Genomic DNA, 19,367 nt, shown 5'->3' with positions numbered 1-19,367 from the left:
TGGTTTGCAGATTTGCTGTCAATTAAGTAAGAAGTGTTGGAGATCAGTTTTTAGATTTGCAGGTTTTAAATAAAATCAGAGAGACAGACTTTGTTATTCCTGCCAACTCAAAGCACATGATAATTCTGCTCCATTTGGCTGAATTTCCGAATCAGTTTCAGAGCTCTGGCACCGACGGCTCGTTTGTTATGAATTTTTAAAGTTATAAAGTTTAATTAAAAAGCCGGGACAAGCAGCTCGACGGCTCGGCCTCTCAAAGAATAAATGAGTGACACACACTCGGGGAAAGAAACGGCCATTGTTACGAAGCAGAAAGGAGAGGGAGATTCAGGAGAGCACTGAGACAGACGATGCAGAGAGGAGCTCACTGTGTGAGCACATGCATGTGTGTGCAGAGGTCTCATACCTGATGCCTCCTCGCTGGAGGTGGTGGTGGAGCGACACACTCGGAGGGTGATGCATCCGTTCTCGTGCAGACAGTAGAGAGCGTCTCGCTGAGCGCAGGGAATCACCTGAACACAGAGGGACGAGTTACTGAGCGTGTTTCTGAAGCTCAGAGTCAAACAGGTGGAAATGAACCTCTATGTGGATCTGATTTAGACTTCAGACTTCAATTGTTTGTTGTTTCACCTCAGCTAAGTGTCCTCAAACTCTGCTTCAGAGTCCTCTTGTTGTTGTGTGTATTTATTGATCTGATCTGCACCCACCGCTCGTTTCACTTTACTATAACTCCCTGTTATGACTTCAGAGGTGTGCTTTGCTGTTATAAATATCTTTACCAATACCTCTAGGTTTTATAATACTTCCCTCTTCGCCTATACGAGCTTGGTTTTGACACTCGGTCAAAAAATAAACCTGACGTCCCAGCTCGGACACAGCGTGGTATGGATGTCCTTGGGTCTGTTTTCTTTGCTCCTTCAGATTTTTTAAACACCAGCCTGGACTTTTTTTGGAGCTGTGCCATCAGTCATGCAAATTGGCTGCATGACACGCTCTTTGTAACACTTAGCCGAGGGAGGCGTCAGCTGGACACAATCTGGGCGTTTGAGTTATAACCCTCCACTCCTCCTCCGTGACTTTAAAATAACTCCTCCAAAACAAAGGCTTGTTCTCTCCATCTTTCTGCTGCTGGACAAGAAAAACATCCATTAAAGTGAGCAGCAGAGGAGGAGTGAAGGATGGAGTCTGTGCAAAGGAAACAGAACCTGCAGTTCCTCCAGTGTCCACTAGAGTGTGTCTCCTGCAGTGAGTCAGTCCCCATAGAGCCCCATGTTAAAATGTTTACAGCAGAAATAAACATTGTTTACAGCCTGGTACAAAAACAGTGACTAATTGTAGACAGAAAAAGAGACACCAGGGACGACCACATACATGTCAAACTAATCTGAGTAAAGGAGTCGGTCACATGTCCCCTCTGCCTGTTGACACTGTGGGAAAAACTCTCTCTATAGCTCATTTCTCTCTTCATGACAACTGTATGGCTGAATTTAAACAACTCACCTGTTTACAGCAGGTTAAGGGTTAAAGTGAGGTAAAATTAGGGCGTGGTCTATTTAAGTGACAAGTTATAGCTGCTAGCTGTCTTCTCCCTGAACTAAAAGGTTCCTGTGCCCCCATTGTTGTCTGTGTTTCGACAAGGGCAGTAAAACAAAGACGAATGCCATTCATCACAGAGGACACCATAGAAGCAGACGGACAGGCAGGTTTCATATAAGCAACACAACAGTTAGCCTGTTGGCGCTGTTTTAGATGGTGCTATATTTCATCACAGATGGATTCACTGAATCAACACGTGAGAGGAGATAAGTGCGAGTAGCAAAGACGTTTCAACACGGCTTTAAAATCCTTTTGAACTCAAAAAGCCGTGGCAGAGATCGGCCGGTGTTTTGGTTCAAACAACGACCCTGTTAACTGGAGACTCTCAGCCGGATGCATCCCTCATAAACGTCTTTAGACGATTAAATATCTGATGAGGATATTTTGAATCTTAAAACTCCCTCTGTGGTTCAACAGCTGTGTAAACTCCACAAACACTGACACGTTCAGCTGAAGGTCTCCAGTTTACAGGGTCACTTTTAAAACCGTAACACCGGGAGAGACACATTCACGGGGGCTGAGAGAAACTACTGTTACAAGCTGCTAAATCAAGAGAATCACAGCTTCTTCTTTTGAAAAGTACCACACATACAAAAAGATAGAACAAATAAAAACTAATGAAAGAAAGAGAAATCAAGTGAATCAAAGATGGAAAAAACAATGACTGTGAATGGCTTTTGGAAGAAATTGAAAAAATTAAAAATTTAAAAAAAAATTGAAATAAAACATTTTGAAAAAAAATAAATAAAAAAAAATTAAATTTGAAAAAATTAAATTTGAAAAAAAATAATTAAATTTAAAAAAAAAAAAATTAAATTTGAAAAAAAAAATTAAATTTGAAAAAAAAAAAAATTAATTTGAAAAAAAAAAATAATGACAAAAAAAAAAATGACAAAAAAATTATGACAAAAAAAATATGACAAAAAAAAGATGACAAAAAAATTATGACAAAAAAAAAGACAAAAAGTTGACCCGGAAGCCTGTGTTTCAACAGCTGTGTAAACTCCCCAAACACTGACACATTCAGCTGAAGGTCTCCAGTTTACAAGGTCACTTTTAAAACCGTAACACTGGAGGAGAGACGCATTCAGGTGAGTTCAGAGGGGACTACTGTTACAAGCTGCTAATCAAGAGAATCACAGCTTCTATTTGAAAAGTAACACACACAAAAGATAGAACAAATAAAAACGAATGAAAGAAAGAGAATCAGTGAATCACAGATGTGTGTGATGTTATTGTGGACGGAGGGCGGAAATAAAAACACTGCGTTATCTACCAATCAGACACGTTCAGCATTGCAGACCCCCCCCCTAAAAAGTACTGACCCCTAGCAGGGGCTTTTAGGGGGGAGATTATCTACCCCTGAACTAAATTTAGACCCTGGGTCCACCGGTCGAACAACAAGTAGTTCAGGGGTAAAGTCCCTCCGGTCAAAAAACGCCTTAGGTGTCCACTCAGACAATTCAGTCCCTGAACTTAACTATCAACACAAACTGAACCTCATTCTGAGGAACATGATGGTTCACTAACTGGCAGCATTTTCTATCTACTCTCTCCTCTGCAGCTCCGCCCTCTCGTCCAAATATGGTCATTTCTGGCTGCAGAAAGCAAACACTGCACCATAATGCTGAGATCAAGGCAGTCCACAAACCAGCTGGTGACTTCACTGCATCCATTGATTACACAATCTTTTGTAATAAGCATGATAAGTTCTGCACATCCAGACTGAGAGTTTGGAGTGAAAGCAGGATGAACACGGTGACATTACAGGACGTTTCTCTGTTCCCTCGGTGGCCGTCACAAACCTTTACGTGAATCTTTAACACATTCATCAATTTTTCAATTATAAACGAGGACTCCAAAAGGAGGAATATTCAGCTAAAGGTCACCGCGCCTCTAAATGTGACTACGGAGAGGAAGAAGAGTCTGGCGACACCGGGAGCTGCTGAGATTCTTTCTTTTGAAGCTCAGACCTTGAGGTGTGAGCGGTGAGAGGGAGGAAGAGAAGTGGAGAGTTTTATCACTCGTGGCAGGAGGAATTGGCTCCCTGAGAGAATCATCCATAAAAAAGGACAGATTTCGGTAAAACCCGGGTTGTATTGCAATAAAAGTAGAAACTGCAGCGGGGTTCATTCGAGGGGAGGCGAGGTGGTGATGGTGCAGGAAGCATTCGAGCAGACACATCCTTCCCTTTATTTTACCTACAACAACCTGCCAGTGTTTTCACATGCATCTCCTTAATGCTCAATAAGAAAGTCTCTCTGTCATAGTGTGACCTCAAATATTCAAAGTGTGGAGCAGAAGGAGCCACACGCTGAATACAGAGGCTCCTCTTATCCTTTAAATCTGCACATAAATAAGAGGTCCATAAATCAGAAGTATGAAAGTGTGACACACTAATAAAAGTTGGACTTAAGTGATTTGATATCTGGATATGTGGTGATTTATTTCTTCTATAAGTAAGAATAAATGTGTTTAGATTGTTTCATTTTCAACCTCTCATGTTTGTTTTTGTGATTTCATGAAATATCTTAAAGGTCATTATATTCCTGAAGTCTCATTTTCTTATTTTCATCACTGATCCTCAGATTCTGGTTCTGTCAGGCTTCACCGAGACACCTCTCCTTTCGGGGTTTCCAGGGCCTCACCTGAATGAAGGGACCCCCGAGCGCTCTATGGCCACCACGCCCACGGTCTGGCTGAGCTCCAGGTCCAGGATCAGGATCTCTCGGGGGTACAGCAGCAGCATGTGGTTCCTCTTGGACGGCAGGTAGGAGAGCTGGAGGCAGTCGTTCAACGTCACCGCCTCGGCACTGAAGAAGAGGAAGAGGGACGGGGATGAGGAGGAGAAGGTTTAGAGACGGGTGATTATCTAAAGTAAAGTTCCTGAGGTCGAAAAACACCGTCAGTGTGACGGCCAAAACAAAAGCTTTGGGAAGCGCTGACGAATCTTTGGATGGAAGTTGTTTATGTATTATGCACATAGGTCGTGCAGTTTTGTTTACGTCAGCTCAGTACTGTCAGGATTTATAATAATAACAATCTTTGTTTATATAGCACTTTTCAAAACAGGGTTTCAAAGGGATTTACAAATAAGATAGAAACTGAGAGACAATAAAGGAAATGTGAGGAAGACTAAAAGTTTAGAAACTGCAGCAAAAAGATCAAAAATGTGAAGAGAAATAAAGGAAGATAAAAAATTTCTGACTGAAAAGATGAAAGATTAAAAAAAAAAAAAAATCAGACATATAAAATATATATATATTTTACTATATATATATATTAAAAAAAATTGTAATATAAATATGAAAATATAACACGTGAAAATATAAAATAGATTAAAAAATATTTAAATATGGAAAAAAAATATAAAGAACCCAAAATATGAAAAATAAAAATATAAAAATATATATAAATAAAAATGCTAAATATTAAATATGAAATTACAAGTGACACTGCCTGAAGAATAAAAACATCTTGATTTGATCACACTCAGGTGACATCACCTGTAAAAACCGTCTATAAATGTGTTTTTGAAAGAGGATGAAGAAGTTGCCACTCTGATCTCCTCGGGACGGCATTACATGCTGTTAATTACATGCTTAGAATGGAACCTTGATATTCTTTCTCATTAATCCACAACAATCTACAATTACAACTAGCTCAAGAAGAGGGTACGAATCCAGCCTGCGGCCTCTTCCCTGCATATCATTCCCCACTCCCTCCCAGTTTCCTACATTATCCACTGTCCACTCCTCTATAAATAAAGGTGTAAAAGCCCCCAAAAATATAACTTAAAAAACAAAGAAGACGCTCAGCAAACATTGTTCTTCTGTGGTGTTACCATATCGAACTGAATACCATTATCGCCACCTACAGGCCTGGCATGCTCATGCAGATGAAACTGTTTCTGTGTTGTTGTGTGAAAAGAGAAATATTCAAAAACATCTCTGGAGTGGATCGGATGTTTTTTATTTATTTAAAGAAATCATTTTTTGAAATATTGTGTATGTGTGGGCGTGGCCTTAAGTCAGCAAAATCAATTCAAGAAAACATCAGTATCAGGGTGCGGTTGGCCTGACTGTTTACAGCGCCCCATGTACAGAGTCTTAAAGGTGACATATCATACAAAATCGACTTTAATGGTTCTCTACCTGAAATCTGTGTCCCTGTCTGCAAACCCCCTGAAAATGAAAAGAGTTCATTCTGCCCCTGTTCTGATTTCTACACCTTTCTGTAAATGTGTGCTGAAACCAGCCGTTTCAGTTTTCAGTGTTTTTGTTACGTCAGAACAATATCCGGTCTGTCACGGAGTCAGAGCTCGGAGCTTGTTCAGCCCATAAACGTATAAAATACAACTCAACCCCTCCTCTGTTTTTCATTCCCGCACACATGTGTGCTAACAAGGAGCTTAGGAGGGAGGCATGCTAGTTGTAGGCTGTCTTAATAAACACAAAGGTCGGTTGACTCCACAGTCTGCAGATTTGAAGATCTAGTGGATGATTTTTATTTTTCATGGATAAGTGCTAGCGCTAGTTAGCATAGCACATAGCTACATGTTTGGTAGCTGTGTACCAAGACACACGTCTGACATGCTGACAACAAAACAACAAGAAACACTAAATCTGTGACCAATGTCCTCAGAAAGGTCCTGCTGCAGGCGCCTCTCCGTCAGGATCAGATTCTGGATCAGATTCAGAGGGTGAAGTAACGCGGGTCTGTGAGCAGCCGTGTAATTCAGCCAACATGTAACATTAGATCAACGTGCTGGACGACCGAGGCCACACCCACTTCCTGGGGGCGTGGTCAGAGAAAACAGACCGTTCTGCGGACGGCTGAAAAGAGGGTTCTTCAGGCAGACCAAAATCTGATTTCAAAGTGTTTTTTTGAGCAATAAACTTTAAAGACATGTTTTGGGGACCTCTTAGACCAATATGTTGATGAAAACAGTGTAATATGTCACCTTTAAGTCCTAGTCCCAGATTTCCTGTCTCTCTTAGGGCAAAAATGCCCAAAAATATAACTTAAAAAAAACCTCAGTATCAGCTCAGATTCATCAATCATGTAATCCCTGACTCTGGTTACTGAAACACCTCTGACAGCTCACCTGCGCACCTTTACCTTCACTCGCTGTTAGTTATTGGTCTACATAACAGAGCAGTGCTTCTCTGTCTGCAGGACGTCTTCACAGATATAATTAGAGTCTGCAGGAACAACACATGCATATGGAGTATGCAAATATTAAGACGGACAGGGCGCCCTGAGAACAAATTTAATAAACCCTTATTTCTAAGATCAAGCTTGATCTTTATTCATGGCCTGCATACAGAGCCGGCTGCATTAGTTATAAGGCTGAGTCTGTGTGAGTCACACAACTTAAAAGAGATTTCAGTCTAATGCTGGGAGGCTGATGAATTAAGCAGGTGCTGGCTCAGTCACACAAAAATCCCTCCATTATTCTCAGAGTCCCAAAAATGTCAAACTAAGTATGTTTGATGTAACTCCTGTTTAAATTAATCCAAATACTATTATCCGTGGCAGCAGCCCGGTTTCATCTCCCCACATGACAACAGCAGAGTCACAAACAGTTAGAGGAGAGGGCGGCGTGTGAGCTGAGGTCATAACTCACTGCTGCAGCGTTCTTCCTCCTGCTCACCGTCACATCAAATAAAGAGAGGATAACTTTATAACAGAGTAAGGATCATTATCCTCATGGGGAGGCACGGCAGATAAATTGGACTCAAAAGGGGATCCTTGAGGAGCTGCAGAGCTAAATCACACAGTTAGCAGTTTAGTGAAGTAAGGCCGGGCAGAGATACGGATTGAGATGTCTGAGTCACTGACGGCAAACATCAGAAGGAGAGAGAGAGTGCTGTGACCCTGAATCCACCCAGCATGTTCAGACACCCAATTTTCAAACCACTCCTCTCACTCCTCTCTGCCTCCGCTGTTAATGAGGGAGGAGGGCTGCAGCAGTCTGTATTAACGATGGTGATATATCTTTATATATAAGGAAGTGTGAGGACTGCAGGGTGTGTTTGAAAGCACGGCTCTAAATATGGAAGCAAAGTCTTGGGAGGTTGTAAAAATGAGCGTTAAATCACACTTAGGGTGTTTTTAGGATCCAATATCTCCTTCTTTCACTTCTTTAACGTGTTCTATCCTTCCACACATCTATTTCTTTGATTGTTCTCTGATAAAAGTAAATCATATCCTGTATATTAAATGGACGTAGTCTCCGTGACGTCACCCGTCTGCTCCTGAAGCCGATCGTCGGCGGGTGCCATATTGGAAATGCTGAACTCAACCTAACTTCTGTGGAGCTAGTGTGAGGTAAAGAGGCGGGCCTTAAGCCTCCTCCCTAACAGCTACAGTGTTCCTGCCTGTCAATCAAGTCAGGCATGCCCTTATTTGGGCAAAACTTGTAATCTTAATAACTTCAAAAATAAAGTGTGCAGATAGAGAAATGAGCAATTCAGACTAAATTCATTTTTTGTAACAGGCTGTAAACATGTTTATTTCTGCTGTAAAGATCAGCTCTTTGAATGAGTGTGTATGTGGTTTCCTGTACTTTTGGAGCAAGCCTCTAGTGGACATTCGAGGAACTGCAGTTTTTTTACGTGATAGAGGTATACGAGTTGTGTTTGAGAGTTGTATTTTAAGGATATGAAAAATGGCAATAGATATAAATTTGTACCATAGTCCATGGATATACAGTTGTCCTCATAAGTTTACATACCCTGGCAGAATTTATGACTTCTTGGGTAGTTTCTGTTTTCATGATGATATAAAAAGAGTAAACACAGTTGTTTGATAATAAATGGCTACACCCAACCACCAACCATGAGTGGAAAAAAACTTTTTCTCTTCTCATTCATATTCTCTGAAAAATGGCCAAAAAATATGTATGTAAACTAATGAGCACATTATTATTATTTTTTGTTTATTTTTTTTTTCTGGTATTTACCTGTTTTTATCTTACTGTAATGATTTTTATTTATTTTATTTTATTTTACTTTAAAGCTGGGGTTGGTAATCAGATTCAGATACACTTTTTGTTATACTGGTTAAAATGATCTTTATGTCCTGATGGTAATCATACATGATGTGTTCTTAAAAAAGAGTGAAAAAAAGCTGCTATCTACAGCCGGAGTAAACCTGGGAAAACATCAACCAATCACCGTTTTTTGGCTCCCCAAATTTTAAACCAGTCAAATCCCGTCCTGCCGTTCTGCCCGCCTCCTGCACGTACATTTCCCCGGCGTGCACTCCTCCGAGTCCCCGTCTCCTGCCTCTACTTCCCCTGACTCTATGACTGCCCCTCTCGCTCGTCCTCGGGCCTGTCCCCTCTGACCTGATGAGGTGCTTTGCTCAGGACTGTAGTCCGGATCAGAGTCTAAAAAGCTCTCACCAACAAGCAGAATAATTAATGACGTTCAGTAAGTCCTACAGAAAATATATTTATTGTAGCGTCCGTCCGGATGCTGTAGTGATGATCTGATTCGTGAACATGTTGATCTTTAATAACCGGTCACTGTCGGCCGTTACCACGCCAACCAACAAAACAACAATCAATGTGTTAGAGCCATATGTGTGTCAATATTATGTGTGGACTGTTTGTGTGTTTGATGCACTTGTGTGGACACTAGGTGGCAGGTGTGTCAAACCAGGTGTTAGAAAGCATATAGGGAAGAAGACCCAATCAGTGGCAGGTGAGCTGCCTACCGGGTAGCAAACAGTTTTTGACCGTCTCGATCGTCTCGATCGTCTCGAACGTCTCGTTCCGTCTTGTTCCGTCATTGTCAGCGTATTGTCTACAATGGACGTAAGCCTGTAACTCTACAAGTTCGATTAGATGCAAGTGTGGATTGATCGGCTGTGCGTATATTGTGTGTCTAATAAACCCGTTGATGTCAATGCACGAGCGGACTTCATCATTCATCCTGACGAGGAGGACGCGTCAACTGAGTCCCGGTAAAGCAGCCCCTCAGTGGCTTATAGGTGTTTGTTTCGTTTGGCGAAAGCAAGCCACTACACAATGTTGAATGAATGAAGAACTTCTCCTCTTGTCTCTCCTCTCTCCGCTCACACTCTCTACACCTCTCCTGATGCCTTCACTGACTGTCAACACTGTAGGAATTAAGAACATCTACACTGAACACGTTTAACAAACAGTAGAGCTGTTACAGTCTTATATATGTTATAACTTTTCTCCTGATATTGTGTCACCAGTACAACTGGATAATGCTAGCATGACAGTTGTGAGTACTAACAGCAGCCATGTTTGTTTGTGTTTTTAACTTTCACTATGAGAATGTTTTGGTGAGGACCGGTTTTGAATCAGTCACCATCATATGGTCGCAAGTCAGCAGCGCTCGTGCATGAGAGCGGGGGGGGGCGTCGTTTTGGAGGAGCTCCGAGGAGGAGGGAGGGGTTAGACGGAGTCATGAGGAAAAGCTACATTCAAATTCATGCTGGTTTTCCGAGACTACCAACCCTAGCTTTAAGTATTTCATTTTACTTGTGTCTATCTTCCTCATGAACTCAAATTTATTTATTATTTTTGATTATGATCATTATTATTTATTTGTCATTATTTCATGTCTTTCATGTTTTTATTTGTAATTTTTGTTGTTTTATTTATTGGGGTTAGGGGGTGGAGGTGTATGAAGATGAGCAGTGTATCATTATATCTGCTTTTTTAAATAGCACATTTAAGCCTAAAATATGGTTCAATAATACTTACATTTATAACCGTGAAAAATTAACATAACGATCATTACTCTTAGAATGTTTCGTCTTAAATCAACATTTGAAGTAATCCAAAGTTTCCCCGCAGTCCTCTGAATAAGAAACATCCTCAGGGGGAAAAAACTTTGAATATCTATTATCATCTTTAATCTAATTATGTGAAATAAATATGAATGACCCAGATGACTTTAATATCAGAGTCAGTGTTTCTACATCAGATTGAATCTCTGATGTTCTGACAGTACAGAATAATCTCTCTGTAGTTGATTCAGCAGAGCATTGATGCATAAATCATAACCCGGGATCTGTGTTTGCACAAGAGAACCAAATATGTGCAACATAATTATAATCATATGAATAAGTTAACCACAGAGACCCTCGACTTTCAGGACAACAGACTAAAAATAAACTGAATGTATGAACTCTCACAAACATGTTTGTCCATCTTAACACACCTTAAAGGAAGTGAAGTCAAGCTTTGTCAGGTCTGTCCTCAAGAGGAAAGAAAACTACGTCTACAATGTTTGTTTGTTGAATGGAGGTGGGATCCATCATTTCTGGTGCTGCGTTCAGGGAAGTCAGGAAATCTAAACGCTGATTGTCTTTAGTGACACAGCATCAAGCGATTTGTCTCAGTGTAAATGTTTGATGTAGAACAGATTGTTAGCTGCTCTTCATGCAGATATCTGTTTATAGAGAGGAAGAAATCCTCCTCAGATTAACAACCATGGATTGTGTTCCTCCTGCTTTTGCTCTCCATGCAGACTGTTCTTCCTGGAAAGAAAACTACTTTTACAATGTTTCTTTGTTGAATGAGGTCTATGAAAGAGGATTAGACACTGATGTTTTTTTTTAGCTCTGACCTTCTTCATGGAATGTTCCATGTGTTCTCAGAATTCTAGAAACCTGCTTTGCTCTCCATACAGACTGTTTCTCCTGCTGACACCTGAATTGGTGATACTCCTCAGACTACATACAGAGACCAGAACCCTCTCAGACTAAAACCCAGACCCCTTGAGATCCAGATTCAACATGTCTCTGAATCAGAATCTGTAATTACAGGTTAGTTGTAGCTGAAAGTAAAAAGCTTTGTCAGGTCTGTCCTCAAGAGGAGAAGAAACTACGTCTACAATGTTTGTTTGTTGAATGGTGGGATCCATCATTTCTGATGCTGCGTTCAGGAGTCAGGAAATCTAAAGCTGATTGTCTTTAGTGACACAGCATCAAGCAGATTTGTGTCTCATGTAATGTTTGATCTAGAGCAGATTGTTAGCTGCTCTTCATGCAGACTGATTCTCCTGCTGACACCTGATTTATAAGCGGCGGCTGTGGCTCAGTGCTCGAGTTGGTCCATGTGAGCATGACCACATCCTGTCCTCTCGGTAAAGGAACTTATCTGTGCTGGCTAACCTCTGGAGTAATGGCTGTACGACCAGACTCTAATGGACCTGATGTGTTCCTGTTGAAAACTAGCTCCTTTCACAGCCCCTGTATTTTAAATCCTCCATTAATCCGGCACAGACAGAGGCTGAGAGCAGAGATACTGAAACACTGACATGACAAACAACACACACCACTCACACACACACACACACACACACAGACAGACAGGTAGACTAAAGAGTCCAACATCCTCAAAAGCAATTACACCCCATGTGATAAGTGAGCTGAGCAGGTGTGACACACACATCGAGGTACAAAGACTGGAACAGAGGGAGTCGATAAAGACGACTAAGATTATGAAGATGGTGTGGTACAGCAGAAGTGTGTGTGTGGTACAGCAGGATGTGTGTGTGTGTGTGGTAGAGAGGCTGAGGCTATAAATAAAACCTGTTTGACTCACAGGCTGTCAGAACATCAAACCAGCCTCTGGTTCCTGATCTCTTGGAAGTCTTTCTGAAGTGAGCTTTCAACTTTCACTTCAGTTTATCTCTTAAAGAAGGAAATGACTTCAGCCACGACTCCTTATGTTTCAGATTCAAAGGTTAGTTGAATCATGTCCTTTCCATTAGTGAGAAATAATAATAATAATAATATTAATAATAATAATAATAATAATATAATAATAATATTTATCTATGCAGAGCTTTTAAAACAGGGTTACAAGTGCTTTATAATTAAGAACTGAGAAACTAAAATATTTAAAGAGAATGTGAGGAAAATAAACACAGGAAATAAAACGATGTTGGATGAAACAAAAAAACACAAAAGATAAAAGATTGAAACAATCAAAAATCAGAAATATAAAAATCTAGGAATAAAATTACAATAATAAAATTATAAATTCTAAAACTATAAAAATAAATTATAAAACTAAATAAATTATGAAATACAGTTAAATATTATAAACCTATATGATAAATTTGCAAGATAAAATTCAAATTCAAAATAAAATTATTTGATTAAATTGTAAAATTAAGGCAAAAAATGCCCCCAAAATGAACTTGAACATAATTAAAAAAGCTTTATAGTGTCATTATTTTTATTCTATTATTATTATTATTATTATTCTGTGTTCATTGTTTCAGAAAGAAGAAGAAAGGTACTTTATTAATCCCCAGGGGGAAATTCATTTTTTTACCATGCTATTTTGGTCATGCTACACTTCAGTTTTTTGGTATATACATACAAATGCACACACATGCAGCGCACCCCGAGCAGTTGGGGGTTCGGGCCTTGCTCAAGGGCACCTCGCAGTGCCCAGGCAAGTGAACCAGCACCTCTCCAGCCCCAGTCCACTTGCCAAGCTTCGTCCATACTGGGACTCGAGCCGTGACCCTTCGGTTCCCAAGCCAAGTCCCTATGGACTGAGCTACTGCCGCCCCCCCCACTAAGCACTAAAACCTTAAAACAATTCCTCGTACGTGTAAACCTGCTTGTTTTTAATCTGATTCTTATTCTGTAAAAAAGTTCTGCTCCTCCTTGAATCAAAGTCCGACCCTTTTTAGAACTGATTAATAAATATAGAAGTCATTCAGCATATATGACTGGAGAAGTGTTTGCCTTGTTTTACATACATATAATTTGGAATATGTGTACGTGTTTAATCTGTATACCCAAACCTTGCAGTGCTTTATGAACTGTCGAGTGCTTTAATGTACATTTTTCTCTTCTATCATTTATTCTTTCTCTCTGATATATTCATTTTTTTATCTGTTTACTAGAAAAACCTCACCTGCCTGAATTATTTCAGTTGATTTTTCTGTCATATGTGTAAAAATCAAACAAACAGATCTTTGAGACGCACGTGAACACTGAGTTTGGTTCTTACGTGGGTTTCTCGTTGGTGATCAGCACTTTGACCTTGTTCAGAGCCTTCTTAGCGCCGTGGGGGCGGGAGCAGCAGCGGGCGCTGGTTTGGTGTGGGCGGGCTTGCGTGGGACTTGCGATGTAGACCTTCTTACCCGCGCTGCCGGGCGGTTTGAGTGAGTGAAGTCTGTGATGAACGATTCCTTCGCTGGTCATCACTGCAGAGAGGAGAGGAGGAAGAGGAGGAGGAGGAGGGAGAGGAGGAGGAGGGGAGGAGGAGAGAGGAAAGAGAGGAGAGGAAGAGGAGAGGAGAGGAGGAAGAGGAGAGGAGAGGAGGAAGAGGAGGATGCAAACGTTTTTATATCTGACCCAAAACAAACTTAATTCCTTCAAAGTTTGGATCTCTCAGGAGGACAGACCTCCACTGTTTCTGTTTTTATTTTTCTATGAATTATATATTTGTTTTGTTTTCACAGGAAGCTGTAAACATGACGCTCAGTAGCTGCTTCACAGGACTTTAAGACCAACATTAAAGACAGATGTTTTAAGTGCGTCTGGACTGAAGAGTTTTGTGCTGAGTCAACTTCTGGGAAGTTTGGGTTTCACCTACACCCATGGTTGGACGGGTCGAAGGGGTCGAAAGAGAAGGACAGGATGTTCTCAGCGTAACTCTTCTTCCCAGCTTTTGCCCGTCTCCGTTCCACAGCACTATAGTTTGGAGGATGGACGGCCAGCAGCAGATCCCGAGACGCGTCCTGATTCCACAACCACTCCAGTCTGCCTCCCACAGAGAGAAGACAGAGGAGGGAGGGAGGGGGAGACAGAGAGGATGGTGAGAGCTCCTTAATGAAAACAAACAGCCGACAGCTCCGGGATAAATCCCGCTCACATTAAAGGGGGGATTACTCACCCTGGATGGGTTTGGAGTGCTCCTGGATCTCACAGTGGGCGGTGCCGCTCACCACGTCCCACACGTTGATCTTCCCCGAGGCGTCTCCCGAAGCCCGACAGGCAGTACGGGGAGCTCAGGTTGTGGTAGTAGTCTCTCTGGACCATTTCACCTGACGGACACAAGCAGCAGCAGGGGTACTCAAAAACTAATCTCTAAAGGGCCACAAACAATTTTTTCAATGAGTCAAAGGTCCATTTATTGAGGTTTGTTTTGGTTTTGACTCAGCGGTCTCTCTCTCCGTCCAGCAGGCCGCAGACGACGGCTCACTTTGTGTCTGAAATTAAAGTCTGCGCTCGAGTGAGAACGAGAGGATCGAGCTCAGGGTCAGATCATGAGCGTGCAATTTATTACCTATTACTCACACTTCTACACACACACACACACACACACACACACACACACCAGTGAAGAGGAAACCTTCAGGAGTGTTTTGCAAGTTGTCGGGCTGAAAATCTGGACTGTAACCGCCGCAGAGACAGACGATGATCAGTCTGTAGCTGCTGTGGACGGATGAGAGAGACCGTGATGAAAGAAGGAGATCAGACTCACCTTGACCACGATAGCTTTGTGCTTTCTCCAGCACCTGGATGGTCTGAGACGTCTTTGTCGCTGATGAATACTGGAGTGACATCCCTGAGCGATCAGGCCCTGCCATCCCCTACAAAGAGAGGAGACATCATCAGTGAAATATGCTCCTGTTTGCATGGCCTCTTCTATTAATTCAGTGTTATAATCTGCTCACACGCATGTTATCATCACTCTTGACTATAGATATAAACCCCTGAGTGCATATCCAGCTGGGCTGCATCTATAATAGAGTCACATGTTTCTCTTTTACAGTTTGTATCTGTAATAATGAAACAAATTAAAATAATGATTTTGGCTGGAAGGACTTCAAGTGAACATTTCATGAATACAACATAAGACAAGATGAACGGGACTTCTGCAGGACTATTGATGTTGACATGTCGTTTTTACCACAGTGTCAACAGGCAGAGGGGACATGTGAGCGACTCCTTTACTCATTAGTTTGACATGTATATGGTCGTCCCTGGTGTCTCTTTTTCTGTCTATAATTAATCACTGTTGTTATTTGGCTTGATCAATCAGAAGCTATCCATTCTATCTGCTTTGATCTGTTCCATTCTATTCTGCTTTGATCTGTTCCATTCTATTCTATTCTGCTTTGATCTGTTCCATTCTATTCTCCTTCTTGTTTTTAACACCATTTTATTTTATTGTTTGTCAATTTATTTGTTTGTCTGTTTTCTTATTTTAGTTTACTCATTCTTCATTCATTCATTCATTTATTTATTAATGATTTATTCTCAGGTTATTTTACTCACTCATTTATTTATGTATTTTTCTATGTATTTATTTTCACTTATTTTAGTTTACTCACTCATTCATACATTCATTCATTCATTAATTCATTTATTCTTAGCTTATTTTAGTTTACTCATTTCTTTATTTCTTTCTTTATGTATTTTTATTTTCACTTATTTTAGTTTACTCTCTCATTCATTCATTCTTTATTAATTGACTTATTTTTAGCTTATTTTAGTTTACCACTCATTCATTCATTTATTTATTAATTGATTTATTTTCACTTATTTTAGTTTACTCATTCATTTATTTATGTATTTATGTATTTTTCTATGTATTTATTTTCACTTGTTTTAGTTTACTCACTCATTCATTAATTCATTCATTTATTTATTCTCAGCTTATTTTAGTTTACTCATTCATTTATTTATTTTGAGTTTATTTAGTTAAATCATTAATTCATTCATTTATTAATTCATTTATTCTTAGCTTATTTTAGTTTACTCATTTCTTTATTTCTTTATTTATGTATTTTTATTTTCACTTATTTATTTACTTACTCTCTCATTCATTCATCATTTATTAATTGATTTATTTTCACTTATTTTAGTTTACTCACTCATTCATTCATTTATTTATTCTTAGCTTATTTTAGTTTACTCATTAATTAATTCATTTATTTATTTAATGATTCATTTATTCTTAGCTTCTTCTAGTTAACTCATTTATTTATTTATTTGTATATCAATTTATGTATCTACTTTCACTTATTTTAGTCTACTCGCTCATTCATTCAATATTTATTGATTTCTGTATTTATTTATTGTTTATTTTCACTTACTTTAGTTTACTCACTCATTCATTTATTTATTTATTATCATTTTTACTGACATGATTTTATTTTTTTTAAAGCATTTTATTATCATCTTTTATCCTTCATCTTTTAATATTTATTTATCCCTTTAATTCTTAGTCTGTTTGTTCTATGTGAAACACTTTGGGCTGCATGCTATACAAATAAAGCTTATTATTATTATTATTATTTTATTATTATTACAACATCAGTCATCATCCAGCATCCTGATTAACCTCATCATCATCATCAGCAGTCTCTGGGTCTTATATGAAGGACATGAAACCCTCAGAGATTCAGGACTGGATCATTCAGACCCTCTGACTGCTGGAGACCACATCACATCACAGATCACATGACCCAGGCGCCTCTGTGTTTATCTGATATACAAGGATCTGAGCCTCTGTTCTCCCTGACACTGACCCCCCACAGCAGCACAGAGACCCTCACAGCACCACAGAGACCACAGGCTGGATCACTGTGAATTAAGAACCTTCAGTTTGAAGGTTAGCTCTGAATCCTCGTCTGTTTATATGACATGCTAACATGCTAACGGCTCCATCACTCACCAGTCCACGGCGCTCTTATTCTGCAGGTTCAGAGTCCCGGTCAGAGTCCGGGCCGCCAGCTTGATGTTCACCGTGTACGGAATCATGTTTTATATCCCGTGTTCCTGTTACTTTTATCATCTGTGGGTCAAAGAAAGACTTTTGATTAGCTTATCTGCTCTGTTCAGATTTCAAACAGGAAGCAGAGCGGTGTTTCTACATGGAGTGCCGGATGGGAACAAACACGTCTGTCACAAGGTTCCTGTCACAGAGTGAATATCATAAAAAGAATATTAATGCGGAATTAAATATTCTTAAAATTTATTTTTAAATGTTTCATATTACTACAGAAAATAAATGTAAAAAAATGATATTAGAGCGTTTAATATTAGATATATTTCTATTTCATAATCTATTTATGTTTGACATTTTTGTTAACTCCCTTGGAAACATCTTTTTAGTTAAACTTTCAAAAACATATATGGTCATATTTAATGATTTGTTTTATTTTATATTTTTCTGATATTTTTTTCTGGTTCTGTTTGCTTGAGTTTGGTTCTGGTTCTTGTTCTGTTTGCTTGAGATGGTTCTGGTTCTGGTTCTGCTTGCTTGGGTTCGGTTCTGGTTCGGTTCTGGTTCGATTCTGGTTCGGTTCTGGTTCTGGTTGCTTGGGTTCGGTTCTGGTTCTGGTTCGATTCTGGTTCGGTTCTGGTTCGATTCTGGTTCAATTCTGGTTCGGTTCTGGTTCGGTTCTGGTTCGGTTCTGGTTCTGGTTCGGTTAGGGTCCGGTTCTGGTTCTGGTTCGGTTCTGGTTCGGTTCTGGTTCGGTTCTGGTCCGATTCTAGTTCGGTTCCGGTTCGGTTCTGGTTTGGTTCTGAGTTGGTTCTGGTTCTGTTTGCATGAGTTTGGTTCGGGTTCTGTTTGCTGAAGTTTAGTTCTGGTTCTAACCCAAACCCTAATCAAAACCATAATCCTAAACCTACTCCTAACCCAAACCCTAATCAAAACCATAATCCTAACCCTACTCCTAACCCAAACCCTCATCAAAACCCTAATCCTAACCCTACTCCTAACCCAAACCCTCATCAAAACCCTAATCCTAACCCTAACTCTAATCCTAACCCTAACCCTAACCCTAACCCTAATTATAACCCTAACCCTAACCCTGATCACAACCCAACCCTAATCACAACCCTAACCCTAACCCTAATCCTAATCCTAATCACAACCCTAACCCTAACCCTAACCCTAATCCTAATCCTAACCCTAATCCTAACCCTAATCCTAATCACAACCCTAACCCTAACCCTAATCCTAATCCTAATCACAACCCTAACCCTAACCCTAATCCTAATCCTAACCCTAATCCTAACCCTAATCACAACCCTAACCCTAACCCTAACCCTAATCACAACCCTAACCCTGACCCTAACCCTAACCCTAATCACAACCCAACCCTAACCCTAACCCTAATCACAACCCTAACCCTAACCCTAACCCTAACCCTAACCCTAATCACAACCCAACCCTAACCCTAATCCTAACCCTAATCACAACCCTAACCCTAACCCTAATCCTAACCCTAATCACAACCCTAACCCTAACCCTAACCCTTTACCTAATCACAACCCTAACCCTAACCCTAACCCTAATCACAACCCTAACCCTAACCCTAACCCTAATCACAACCCTAATCCTAACCCTAACCCTAATCACAACCCTAATCCTAACCCTAACCCTAATCACAACCCTAACCCTAACCCTAATCACAACCCTAACCCTAACCCTAATCCTAACCCTAACCCTAACCCTAACCCTAACCCTAATCACAACCCTAACCCTAACCCTAATCACACCCTAACCCTAACCCTAACCCCTAACCCTATCACAACCCTGATTTAGTTTTATCAACATGTTTGTATCTTAAGTTAGTACAGGTAATGAGGGGGATGATGTATGGTTAGCAGGTAGTTATTGGAAATAGAATCCCTTCAGGGTGAGACATGACCCCTCCACTTACATAAACATAACGGAGCAGAATGTAGACACATGCTCTCATCCTGAAAATACAATGATTACAGATGTTTTTAAA

General features: G+C 40.1%; 1 protein-coding gene across 1 annotated transcript in view; it reads right to left on the bottom strand.

The window, feature by feature from the left end:
- The window catches only part of wdr11 (WD repeat domain 11), a 90,239-nt gene extending 72,726 nt beyond the window's left edge, over positions 1 to 17,513 (bottom strand). The window contains 13 exon segments of the mRNA XM_034682277.1: positions 407 to 534; positions 4,245 to 4,409; positions 13,619 to 13,676; positions 13,679 to 13,725; positions 13,727 to 13,814; positions 14,207 to 14,373; positions 14,503 to 14,601; positions 14,603 to 14,639; positions 14,642 to 14,657; positions 15,098 to 15,121; positions 15,123 to 15,163; positions 15,166 to 15,206; positions 17,297 to 17,513. Coding sequence (XP_034538168.1) covers positions 407 to 534; positions 4,245 to 4,409; positions 13,619 to 13,676; positions 13,679 to 13,725; positions 13,727 to 13,814; positions 14,207 to 14,373; positions 14,503 to 14,601; positions 14,603 to 14,639; positions 14,642 to 14,657; positions 15,098 to 15,121; positions 15,123 to 15,163; positions 15,166 to 15,206; positions 17,297 to 17,382 — 997 coding nt within the window. The 5' untranslated portion in view covers positions 17,383 to 17,513.
- Between the last annotated feature and the right edge of the window lie 1,854 nt (positions 17,514 to 19,367).

Source organism: Notolabrus celidotus, chromosome 4 (assembly GCF_009762535.1).
Source record: "Notolabrus celidotus isolate fNotCel1 chromosome 4, fNotCel1.pri, whole genome shotgun sequence".
NCBI lineage: Eukaryota > Metazoa > Chordata > Actinopteri > Labriformes > Labridae > Notolabrus > Notolabrus celidotus.
This window is presented reverse-complemented; position numbering and strand designations above follow the sequence as displayed.